The 13,803-nt window shown below is 33.3% G+C and overlaps 1 protein-coding gene across 5 annotated transcripts in view; it reads left to right on the top strand.

Moving 5' to 3' along the window:
• CHL1 (cell adhesion molecule L1 like) overlaps positions 1–13,803 on the top strand; it is a 209,140-nt gene that overhangs the window by 129,119 nt on the left and 66,218 nt on the right. For all 5 annotated transcript variants that reach the window (XM_007985014.3, XM_007985011.3, XM_038003643.2 and 2 more), the window contains exons 4-5: positions 567–672; positions 2,749–2,936. In XM_007985014.3, the coding sequence (XP_007983205.2) occupies positions 567–672; positions 2,749–2,936 (294 nt within the window). The remainder of the gene's footprint in view (positions 1–566; positions 673–2,748; positions 2,937–13,803) is intronic.

Here is a 13,803-nt window from a genome sequence, read left to right as displayed (position 1 = left end):
AGTAATTCAATAAAGGAAAAATCTATTTACTCAAAATGCCTATTGAAATACTTTACCAGGAAAGAAAAAAATGGATAATAATCTAATAACCAGTAATAGAATTATTAAAAAATATAGCATATCAATGGGAAGAAATAATGTAAAAGCAGTACATTAATTCTGATGTGTTTATAGAAGCATGGAAGACTACAAACAGAACTTTCAAAGTGACTGAACCAAGTAAAAATGCATATGCATGCTAACACAGATTGAATGCCAATAATTTTAATAATATATATTTTAAGTTGTGATGACATAGCAACTTTTCTTCTGCTTTAAAAATTGTTACATTATTCTGGGTTTAAATAAAATAAACAGATACTGAAACATGAAATGATGGCAGTGAAGTGTATTCCTTAGAAGTAAGTACATGTTGCAAAGAGAGAGTGAGATTTATTCAGATTTTCACTTTTGTACCATCCTTTCACTTATCAGTATACAAAGGAGGTTTAAATTGTTTTCATTATAAATTAACCTTGCCTAGTGTTTGAATAGTGCATTTTTTAAGTACATATTTTAATATTTAGTTCAACAGGTTCCAACAATCATAAAACAGTCAAAAGTCCAAGTCGCCTTTCCCTTCGATGAGTATTTTCAAATTGAATGTGAAGCTAAAGGAAATCCAGAACCAACGTGAGTATTCTTTCAAACTAAGTGATTCTTTAAATGTGCGCTGTTCTTTATAATGTTCTATACTCTTACCATCATAAGCTTGTTGGACTATGAATCTACACATGATTAAAGCTAAGGGTTTACAAAAAAATAATATCCATGCAAACAGAAATAAAATTTGGTTATTTTACATATGTTCTTCTGCCAGTTGAATTTATTTTGACCATAAACTAAGAGCTGTTATTAAAATACTTAGAGTAGTCTTTGGTACAACAGAAATACTCAATAGTCCCTTAGTCTACAAATAAATAAGGTAGCTAAAAACTAGAAGATCCTTTATTCTACTTAGTAAAATGTAGCATTTATTAAGTCAAAGTTTGTAAACATCATTCTACACATATTCATAATTGTATGTCTTTAAATTTAAACATCTTATTCTGTGGATAGGTTGTTACTTAATTTTTTTTAAGCTGTCACTGAAATATTGTCATCTCAAGTGGCAGAGTACTATTTGCATGATATACTACTATCTAGTATTATTATATTTTATAATTAAATAATTGTTATTCTAGGTGACCATAATCACTGATGAGCTTTTTTGAAATATCTCCTATTTTTGGGGAGGGAGAAAAAAATGTACATGTATTGGAAGTGAGAAGGGAGAATTCCAATATTAAAATTCTACATGATTCTAAAATGGAAAGCAAAGCTACATACTTTTATTAATCTGCATGATTATCTTATATTCATTAAGAATATACATATTTGATGAAAACTGATGATTTTCAATTGCATCATGACTTTTATTATTGCCTGATAATTTGATATTTAATAATCATTAGTGACCCATTAACATGCTAAATTATAATTATTTCTATGTTTAACTAAATGGAATATATTCAATCAATATATGTAAGTATAGATAGAATTATAATGGAATGAAGGATAATTTATTCAATCAGCATGAATATATTGATCAATATCATGATATATTAATTAGCTGAATTGTTATGTCAAAAAGTAATACCGTACGCTTGTCGACAGTGAAATATAAAACACACAGAGAGACGTAAGATAAGTCAGGAGGGTAGCTAGGTAGGCCTACTCCTAATGAGAATACATGTCCATGAAGGTTTGTTACTCCTGTTGGAAGAATAATCACATAGATTAGTGTAAGAATATGGTGCCCTGAAATATACCCAAATTTACATGGGTAATTCCAATATACAGTGCTGAGTACAATCTAATTGGGAAGTCATTATTTGTCTATCAGACTGATAAAGATTTAAAGAGACTTTTAATGTCGTTGTTCATAGAACTGACACTCTAGCATACTGGGGTGGGAATTTAACTGTGTAGATTTTTTTTCTAGAATATAATTTTGCAACATTTATCAAATACTATAAAAAAGTTTTTAATTATTGCTTTCTTAATCTCATTTCTAAGGAATTGGCATATTGAAATATTTGGACAAGTACCAAAGAATAAATATATAGGGTTTTTTCTTACAATATTATTCATAAAAGGAAAGACATTGAAATGGTTGAAAGTAATTAAAATAGTAACCATATGACAGAAGATAATGTAGCTATAAAAATTGTCTTTAGTATCATTATAATAATGGAAAAATCCAGTGGGCCAAATTGTATATTCAGTGTGGTTAGAATATGTGACAAAATTCTAAAAATACTAATAGGAAATATTATCAAATGTAATAATAACGGGCTTGTGTGTTTTGGGATTTTGAGTGAGTTCCTTACACACATACATGAACAGAAATTATATATGTTTCTTGTAGTCTCCAGAATATTAATAATCTTATATTACCTTTCTAATGAAAAAATAAACAAATAATTTTAGTTTAAAAAAGTAAAATCTAATTTGAATTTTAATCTTCTCATTTGTTAAGTTTTTTTGTGGACAGTAATATTTCTCAGATTCTTCTGAGACCCTTATTTATATCCTGTTATATTCCATTAAGTACATACTTTTTATCATAAACTGTCTTGGTTTTGTCATTTTTATGCAGTTGTTAATAAGTACTCTAAAAATGTGTTATTATTTTTCAGGATTATTAAGTTTAGTTTTATTTTTTAGATTTACGTGGACTAAGGATGGCAACCCTTTTTATTTCACTGACCATCGGATAATTACATCTAATAATTCAGGAACATTCAGGATCCCAAATGAGGGGCACATATCTCACTTTCAAGGGAAATACCGCTGCTTTGCTTCAAATAAACTGGGAATCGCTATGTCAGAAGAAATAGAATTTATAGTTCCAAGTAAGTGCTATAATGGGAATTTCATTTTACAAATGTTCTAGTGAAGTGTTAAATAGGAGTTATATTGGGTTCCAATGAAATAAAGCAATTATTAATTAAATCAACTTATACATGTCTTGTGTTTTATTTATAAGGAAAAATTTCCTCCAGGTTTTGACACTTAAAATTGAATGACCTTAGAAAACAACATAATTTGACTCTGTTTCAGTAATCTTACATCTAACATGGAAAAATACAATATCTGCTTTGCCTTATATGACGAGAATTAAACATATTATTAGCTAAACTTGGCTAAATTCCATGCAGCAATAGATAATCCCAAAACCTCTATGTAAACACGAAGTTATTCCTTGATAAAGCAATTTGCTGTGGGCCTGGCAACTCTTCAGGGCAACTGTTTTTCCTGCAGCCTTCTCGCTGATCTCAGCTAATGGAGACATCATCATTCTGTGGTTGCCTCTTGTGAAACATGCCATTTTGATCAGAGTCTGGGTCAGGAACATGAAAAATTGTATACAGGCTCTTCAATGCTTCTGACAAGAAGTTACACAGGCAAACTGCTTACTCATGTTTTGTTAGGTGGAGCAAAGCAAGTTGCATAGTCCCACCTAACATCAATAATATGATGCTCATTAGGAGAGGAGAACCAACTATTGCTAATGTTAACCATAAATAAAAATTATGTAAAACTGCAAGGCACTTTGCTATTAGTGGTGTATTTATCAGTAATTGTTCCCTGAAGTAGTGTACTTTATTGGTAGCTTCTTTGCCCTATGTTCATGGGATATCCATGACTACCTTTTATATTTGATCATGTTTTCTCACTGTTCTTAAGATATCCACCATTACCCAATTTTAGCCAAAGCTTTTATAGGGTAAATTGTTAAGTATAAAACTGTCAGCCAGCTTCTATTAGGAAGTTCTTCTTTTAGAGTCCTAGACATGAAAGTATTTGAAAGAAAGTTCTAGGACTTGCAAAATATGAACATTTGATTCTGGGGGTTCAGAATGCCCACAAACTTCAGAAAAACAAATGATGAAGAATCTTTAACCCAAAAATTCAGGGAGGGCATTGTATTAAAATTATCCTTAAGTCCTTATATAATTCTAGAGGAAGGAATATAGGTCAAATTTAGACTCAGAAATAAGGCGTGCATCTTAAAACTTATAGAGTAATTTACCCTAAAATTATAGGAAAAAAGTATTATCACATTATGTGGTTGATGGGGGCGGGGGAAAAAAAAATAAAGGAGAGAAAATAATGTGAGAAAGTGGAAAGAAAAAGAGATAGAAATAAATTCAAATATATCACAAATCAAAGATAAAAGTAAATAGAATAAAAAAAAAAGAAGCTATAAACTTTTTACAACACATCTATCTAAACCATAAGGATACAGAATTGTTGAAATGAAAAGATGGAAAAGATATCCCAGATAAATGCTTTTCAAATGAAGGTAGGTATGACCATATTATTATCAGTCATAACAGATTTTATTTGTAAAAGCCTTCATGGAAATTAATTTACTAGACATATGTAATATTAAAATGCATGAAGCAAAAATAGAACTACAAACAGAAATAGATAAATTCATAATAATGAGATTTTAACATATCTTCTTCATTATTTGCTAACTCAAGCAGAGAAAAACATCAGTAAGCACATAGAAGATTTAAAAGTACAATCACAAACTCCATCTAATGAAAGCATATAGGATATTGTAACTAAAACAGCAAAATGAGTTTTTTCATACACACAAGGTAAAAGGTTATATTTGATGATATATTTGGTCTATGAGGAAAACATCAAAATGCAATTAAGTTAGAAATCAATAATAAATAGAAAATTTAAAACACTTCTGTCTTTGAAAACTAATAAATATATTCCTGAGTCTCAGGTCAAGTACCAAATGGTAAGGAAAATAGAATATATTTTGAAGTGATGACAGTAAAAATGCTACATAAGAAAACATGTTTGATGCAGTGAAAGCATTATTTAGAGGGATCTTTATCATTTTAAACACTTATATTAGAAAAATATAAAGTATGAAAATTAATGATCTTAGCTTATTAGGTAACATAATTTTAGGATAAAAATGAATTAATTTAAGGCAACAGAATAAACTACAGTGAAAGGAGAAAATAGTATAAAAGCATAAAATAAATTCAATAAAGTGGTATGTAATTTTTGTAGTGAAAGTATCCATATTTATTAAAAAACATTAAAAAGATCTAGATAAATAGAAAATAAGTAAGCTATTTCTATTTATGGAAGAACCAATGCAGTTAAAATGCTTGTTCTTGATGTGTTGATATATAGAAGAATTGAAATCAGAACGTCTATAGTTTGGTTTTTATTTCTCTGTTTGTGGAATGTGACCAGCTGATTCAAAAATATATTTGAGGAGCAAAGGGCAAAATTTGGTAGAAATTCTTAAAGAATAACAAGTCATAAGGACTTCTTTTCAGAAATCAAGATTCAGCATAACACTTTAGAAATTAAGCAATTATGGCTTTGTGCAGGGTTAGACAAATCAGAATAGCATAGTAAACCCAGAAACAAACCCTCACATATGTAAAAACAGTTGAGGGAGTCAGCATGTTAGCATGGATTTCTCTGTCTCTCTCTCTCTCTCTCCCCACCTCTCTCTCCTGCTCTCTTTACTTTGAACTAAACATTGTGGAACAATTGATAATTCACACAGAGAAACATTTATATGGACTTCTACCTCGTATCATATAAAAAATCATTCAGAGTGGATAAAAGCCTGAACAATGAAAGGAAAAAACGTTTTAAAAAGTTAGACAATTCAAACAATGTATTTATCATCAGGGTCATAAATACAGAGAAAGATTTTTTTTTCTTTCTTTCTTTTCTTTCTGGCTTGTTTGTTTGTTTTTGACAGGAACTCACTCTCTCCAGGTCAGGCTGGAGTGCGGTGATGCAGTCATGGCTTCATGGCTTCAACTCCTAGGTTCAAGTGATCCTCCCATCTCAGTCTTCTGAGTAACTAAGACTACAGGAGAGTGCTACCGTGCCTGGCCAATTTTTATTTTTATATTTTTTTGTAGAGATGGGGTCTCACTATGTTGCCCAGGGTGGTCTTGAACTCCTAGCCTCAAGCAATCTTCCTGTCTCAGTGTCCCAAAGTGCTGAGATTTACAGGCATGAGCCACCATGCCCAGCGTGGGATGATTTCTTTAGTCATATTAAAGCCTCATGAAGGAAATCATTAAGAATATGTTCTCCTACGTTTTATTTTAGATCCTTCTTTTATCGAAAGACTCTAGGAAGAAAGTAAAAACAAAAATAAGCCACAACTCAAAAAATTATTGACAATGCATATAACTAAACATAGTATGTATTCACAAATAATTTTACAAATCTTTAGAAAAAATAAAAATGACGAAGTGGCAGCATATATAAACTTGAACCTCAGACTGGAAGGCCAATAAAAATGTGAAAATGTGTTCAACATCATTAGTTACCAGAAATAGACCTATTGCAACCCTAATGATAAAAGCACTTGATTCTACCCAATTAGGAAATATCAGAAAATCCGAGAATAAAAATTTTAGGTTGCAATATACAGCCAACAGAATACTTATCCACTACCGATGACAGCCCAGTTTACTGCTTGATCTTTGGAAAACGTTTTGTAATCCCTTCCTTAGTTGAAGATGCTCTTACTTATGACCCAATAACTCCATTCCCTCGCTCATGTGCATGTGCCTCTTGTCCATATACACCAGGAAGATTTGTGGTCACATTGTTTGGATTTAAAAATATGCTGGAAAAATATACAACAGACCACTCAAAGTAGAATGGATCAATGCATTGTGCTCTATTCATATCAAAAATACTACACAATAGTGAAAAAAACGTCAAGAATATGTTGAGCAATAAAAGTAAATCTTGGAGAAAGTTTGGAATACGTAAAGGAGGCGGGCGGATCACGAGGTCAGGAGATCGAGATCACCCTAGCTAACACAGTGAAATCCCGTCTCTACTAAAAAATACAAAAAAATTAGCCGGGCGTGGTGGCGGGCACCTGTAGTCTCAGCTACTTGGGAGGCTGAGGCAGGAGAATGGCGTGAACCTGGGAGGTGGAGCTTGCAGTGAGCCGAGATGGCGGCACTGCACTCCAGCCTGGGCGACTGAGCGAGACTCCGTCTCAAAAAAAAAAAAAAAGAAAGAAAGAAAGAAAGAAATACGTAAAACTGAGGCCGGGCACGGTGGCTCAAGCCTGTAATCCCAGCACTTTGGGAGGCCGAGACGGGCGGATCACGAGGTCAGGAGATCGAGACCATCCTGGCGAACACAGTGAAACCCCGTCTCTACTAAAAAAATACAAAAAACTAGCCGGGTGAGGTGGCGGGCACCTGTAGTCCCAGCTACTCGGGAGGCTGAGGCAGGAGAATGGCGTGAACCTGGGAGGCGGAGCTTGCAGTGAGCTGAATCCAGCCACAGCACTCCAGCCTGGGAGACAGAGTGAGACTCCATCTCAACAAACAAAAAAAAAAAAAAAAAAAGAAAAAAAAGAAATAAAGAAATACGTAAAACTGACTACAATTTTGATTGATATAATTTTATGGTAAAATTATAATGAAAAATAAGAGAATGGTAAAAACAATATTCCTGACAGTAGTTGCCCATGAAAATTGGAAAATGGAAGTGGGGGTTCAGATCAGCACCAGACAAAAAGGTGATGATGATATTCCTATTTTGTAAAATGGGTAGTCAGTGAATGGATTTCCATTGTATTTCTTTCTTTGTGTTTTTTACATTTATTCTATAAACAATCATTTTACATTCTTAAAATGAGTAAGCGTGAAGCATCCTGATTTGTCTCAAGTGGACATTTCTGAGTTACTGAGATATTTTAGCATCAGAGCAGTGACATATCAACCTGGAAATTGTCCTCAGGAGTTTGGATTTGAATTGACATTCAATAGAAAATGTCCATGAATCTTGGATTAGAAAGTATTGTCATGAAAATTGTGGTTGATAATAGTGAAACTATATATTACATTTATATAGTTAACTGAAATAAGTTAAGACCAGAGAAAGAGACAGATTAAACATCTGTTGTAGGAGGCAAGTCATGAGGGTGATTCCTAACCTAAATTCTAGTGGTTGCTATGGAGACACAAAGGAAAAGGAAGCAGCTAGATCTATTGCAAAGAAAAGAATGGCAGAATTTGGTTTAAGATTCTGCAATTAAAGGATTTCAATTTTTTTCTGTCATTATCTAGGCAGACCAAGTGAAGACATGAACAATATAAGGATAATTCTGACCAGAATATGAGTATTGTATTAAGAGATGGGAGTTGGATCTGAGCTACGTTGTTGGATAATTGCTCTTTTTTTTTTTCTTTGCTGCTGCTGCAGAAAAGAGCAAAATAAATTAGGTTTCTTATGCATCATTTCCAGCCTCTCCAGAAATTACTTCATCATCTGACAGCTTTCTGCAACCATCTATATATTGAATAGTAACCCAATCCAATCCTTAGGAGTTTATAAATCAGAGACAATTTAAAGCTTCCTACAATCTTTAATTGATTATTCTCTTAAACTGTAGAGAATTGGTTCTTCTCATATATTGATAGAAACTTTGTGATTCAAATGTTAGAGTTTCTACTTCCCAATCCCCTGTTAACAAACAGAAACCTTTGTATACAATGTTCAGTTTTCTATTTTCAACAACATTGCAGTTAAGTTTGCTAGGGAAAGAGTGAAAGAAAAAACAACCACCACCACCAAAGAAACAGAATGTACCATTTTTATATACATAAAAAATTATTTAACTAAATGTGTTATCCAAGACATGGCATAGGGATTTTGTCAGTGAATTATTCAACAATCATCCTGAAACTCCCATAATACACCAGCCACTTTCTAGTAATTTGGGATCTAACAGTGAATAAAAACAAAGACTGTCCTCCAGAAATGTACATCCTGTGCATGCATATGGTGATTGGATCTGGAAAAGAAGGGAGCTACTCTCTTGCCTTCATTATCCAACTATCAATAAGGTTAAAATGATAATATAAATTATCCTAATTTGACTGTTGAATACTACTCACCCTTCAGTGCACAGATCAGATTTCTCCACTTAGCATTACTGGCCTAATCCAGCCTAGATTATTTTTTTCTTTTTTCTGAGTTTTTAAATAACTTTTTTGTTTGTTTGTTTGTTTGTTTTTGTTTTGAGACAGGATCTTGCTCTGTTGCCCAGGCTAGAGTGCAGTGGTACAAACACAGCTCACTGCAGCCTCATCCTCTTGGACTCGAGCGATCCTCCCACCTAAGCCTCCCCAGTAGCTGGGACTACAGGCATGTACCCCCATGCCCAGCTATAAACAACTTTTTTGAAGTATAATTTACATGTCATAAATTTTACTTGCTTTAAGTGCATAATTAATACTTTTTATACATTATTTATTTATTTATCTTACAGATGGGGTCTTGCTATGTTGCCCACACTGGTCTCAAACTCCTGGGCTTAGGTGATCCTCCTGCTTCAGCCTCCTGAATAGCTGGGATTATTGGCACATGTCACTATGCCCGACCAATGATTTTTAGCAATTTTTTTTAGTGAAATATCATTATAGTCTAGTATTAAAACATTTCCATCACCACAAAAAGATTTCTCGTGCCCATTTGCAGTCACTCTCTGTTCCCATCTCCAGGCCTGAGGCAACCGCCAATCAACTTTCTGCCTCTTTAAATATCCAGAAATGGACATTTCATAAAAGTGGAATCATGTATATGGTCTTTTTCATATGTCTTCTTTCACTTAGCATGTTTTGGAGGTTCATCCCTGTTGTAGCATATATCAGTAGTTTGTTCCTCTATATTGCTGAACAGTATTTCACTACGTGGATATCATTTACTGTTAATCCATCCACCAGTTGATGAACGTTTGAATTATTTCCATTTTTGGCTATTATAAATAGTCATGCTGCAAATTCTCTGGGGTTATTAAAACATTTAGTTGTGTACTGTTTGGGACAGTCTATCAATTGTCATATGTATTAATTAGGATCCTTAAGAATGAGAAAATATACCAGACTATCGTATCCTTCCTGTTCTGCATTGCCTTGTAGATGTCACAAGAATGCATACTATACTTTATTTGATTGATTTATTGGTTGATAGGCTGAAGAATAAAAGAATGAATAAAAGTAACAATGCAATTTGCACATCCTATTAAAATAGTCTAAGAAATGGCCAAAAGGATGAAATCTTCTGTATAATAATTTAATGAAAACTAATTAGAAATATTCATGTGCTAGGTTTCTACATTTGTGTTAACATAACTTCCTCAGGTTCCTCAGGACAATTTCCTTAAGATAAACTCTGTCTTTTTACTGTCCTGATTTCGGAGTGGGAGTGTAGGAAACCTAGGTGTTGTAGCCTATGCTAAATTCTCCTACTATTAAGTGCAAAGCAACAAAAACAGATCAATTTGTTCAATTAAGGGTGCAACGTTGAATTCTAAAGCTTTAATTAAGTTTGAGGATTTTACTCTGATTCACCAAAGTATGTGAATGCCTGGAATGAAATGGGCTGAATTGGGTGTCCTTCCTTAGCATGAATTCATTATGAGCTCATGGACTGAAAGCCAGTGTTATTTCTCTGTAGTCCTAAGTGGATTAATGGGGTACTCTGCAGGAAATGGGAATCAATTAAATCTCTTTACTGATGGAAACTGGAGTTAGGGGTGATAAAGTATGTGCACTCAGTAGCATGCATTCGTGACAATGATGGCAGACTGTGAGCAATTTGCCAAGCATCTTTAAGTGAAATGTACGGCACTCGAAAGCTCACCAGGCCAGTCCTATAAACAGAGTGCCAAGTCAAAATAGATAAAGCTTTTTGGTATGAGAAGATTCATCCAATGATGGAAAAAGGGGAAATAATTCAATAAGCAAATCATAGGTTCTACATGAAAAGCACAGCATTTTCTTCCCTCTGTCCTTCCATCTCCTCTGAAAATGTTACTTCAAATAATTACACAAAATCACAGAAGCTGTTAAGATGCAGGCTATAGAGAAAATCAGGAGCAGCAGCAGAAGAAAAATCTCTGTTCCTTTGCCCACCTTGTCTCTATGCATTTGGCTGTACCATGCAAAGTGAAAATATTTGAGGAGTAGTCAACATGTATTGAATAATTATTAAGTGCTTGGTCCTATTTTAATCAATTCATGTGAAATATTTAAATTTCAACATAAATCAAATGAGTTAGGTGTTATTACATTTCCCATTTATGAATGAGGACACTGAAACATGTTAAGTAGCAGATTCAAAGATCATGTAGGAAGAGATGAAGCCAGGACTCAGGCCCAAGCAGCTAACTTCAGTGTTTATGGATAACGTGATACCACATGGTGTTGTCTATACTTTAATGACTCAGGTAACACATCCTATAGATGAGCAAAAAGGCATCGTACTTCTTTGTTGAAAATACCTTGATACTAGATTACAGTATCATCTAGAAATAGGAAAATATAAGGAAACCTTCTATTTTATTCCTTGAGTGCCAGAGAAAGATAATCTGTAGTGTTGCATAACATGGCAGCGGTTAAGATGCCAGCGATTTTTGTTTGTTTGTTTGTTTGTTTTTTCATCAAAGTGATTAATTAGCGTGAATTGTTTTTAGTTAAAGTTCCCTGATGCCATTTCACTACTACTCTTCGCTATTAGGCATGTTGGCATGATGGGATTACACAGCTTAGGTTTTATTATATCCCTACCCTTAAGAAGCTTCTACCCTGGTGAGGCGTTTGAGGAGTCTAGAGAGATGAATTCAAAGGATTCTAAGATGCCAAAGGAAAACAAAATGAGATACAGAAAGGTAAAGATATTGGTCTGAATCTTTGTAACCAGTTAGTTTTCTAATGCCTGGGCTAGAACCTAGTTTATGCTATAGGATATTCTATAGATATAAATTCTGTTTTCAGAAGACTTCTTTATTTCAGGAATGTTATTTTTTTGTATATTACACTGAAATAATTGTGATGATGAGTTTTCAAAACTCATTGACAGCACTCTGAAGACTTAGAGCTCCTGCAAATTTTGTATTTGCAGGTTGGTTTTGCCTTGATAGTTCTGGTAATAAGATTCACGTGCAGCTAACTTGTCTGTAGGAAAGTTTTTCCATGACAGATTTTAACTGGGAAAGTTTTCAAAAACCTACATGTGAATATATTTGAATGTCACTTATACCCTTGGTGTTAGTTGTTGCTAGAAATCCGTCCATGACACTGAATAATAAATGTGAAAACCTCATTGAGATGAGTGAAGAGATACATGCTGTGATATGCTTGCTTTGCTTTGCTGATGCAAATAAATTAATAGTGGCATTAGATAGAAAGGAAATTGATCTCATCTAGACTTGGTTATAATGGGATTTCCAAACATTCTTGAAGTTCTGCTTAGGTAGGCTGTTATTTGCAAGTTGATTCTGATCCCTTTGCAGAGAGGCCATTCAGGATCAAGTCCTGTCTTGTTGAACCAAAGTTAAATGATTTTTGGTTTTGGTGTTGATGAAGTACCCATGTGAAATATATTGGCAAGATAAAGGAGTGTAGTCACCTCATGTACAGAAAAAATTACTGTTTTTAATTTACTTTTAAAAAGTATTACATTTGTCCAAACTCAACAATGCTAATGTTTATCACGAGATAAACACAGTAAATGCCACTGGTTGGAGTTATTTTTAAATGGAGCCATTTCTTCATTTGAATTTAAGTTAACTTCATGTCTGCTGTTGTGTTATAGTAATTAAATTTCGCATTTATCTGTGAATGTTAAAATTTTCACTTTTTGTCATGCCATCAAACTCACTAAATAGTTTCAAAGTCAAAGGATAAGACATAAAAAATCCTGAAAAAGTAATGCCATTTATATCTCTTCTAAAACCGTAAATTTATTGATGTATAAGTATGCATCCCTGTTTTCCAATATTAATTTTGTATTTAGTTGAAAGCTGTTCTGAAGATTTATGGCATGTGATAACAGTTTTGGTAGAGTTCTAAATTTCCTTTTCTTTTTTATTTTTGGTGCCTTAGAAGCCAGTTGAATTACAAATTTACATTTTCAGAATTAGAATTGTATAATCTAGATTTATTTAATGCAAGGATGATAATGCTTCACTGGCAGTATTATCTGTTTGAACTGCGAGATTTTTTTGAATGCTCTCAGGGAGCAGCTCTCCAATTAGGGATTTATACATCTTATTAATTAATTACTTTATAATAGATACTATCCAGTGAACTGTGTATTCATATTAGGCGCTGTATAGGTTGCTTGTTATCGAAGTGGATTACATGCCCTTTCCATTTTCTAATCCATATTTTATTTCCTCTGCCGCCTCTTGTATCTGAGTATAAATAGATTCACCAACTACCCAGCAGCACCAATAACTTCAATGCCAGTGTTTACTGGGCTTCAGTTATAGCGAATAAAACTAAACAAGTGGTTTGAATTTGGAGATTTGGGTACACAAACCTTTTGTATATTACTATGCCTTATGTATATAAGGTGTACTTTCTGCAAAATGTTTTCCATAACATTTGCTGTCAATCAAAGCCAAGGCTTTACCAAATAGATGGCATGATATTTTATCTACAAGCTCTTAATGTAGTGAATATACTAAACATACATTCCTGCCGTTTGAGGGAAATTTCATGCTACCTATAGCAAAAATGTGATTCAAAGATGGATGCTATTTCAAAAATGTTTCCAGAGACTTTCTAAAAGAAATCTCATGGAATGAGTTGAGCAAGAGGAAATCCACTAAAAGACTATCACATGGCTGAATGTATAAAGAGAACCAAAGTCTGCCTTCTGAAATTGCAAAGG

Source organism: Chlorocebus sabaeus, chromosome 22, assembly GCF_047675955.1.
Source record: "Chlorocebus sabaeus isolate Y175 chromosome 22, mChlSab1.0.hap1, whole genome shotgun sequence".
Classification (NCBI taxonomy): Eukaryota; Metazoa; Chordata; class Mammalia; order Primates; family Cercopithecidae; genus Chlorocebus; species Chlorocebus sabaeus.
This window is presented reverse-complemented; position numbering and strand designations above follow the sequence as displayed.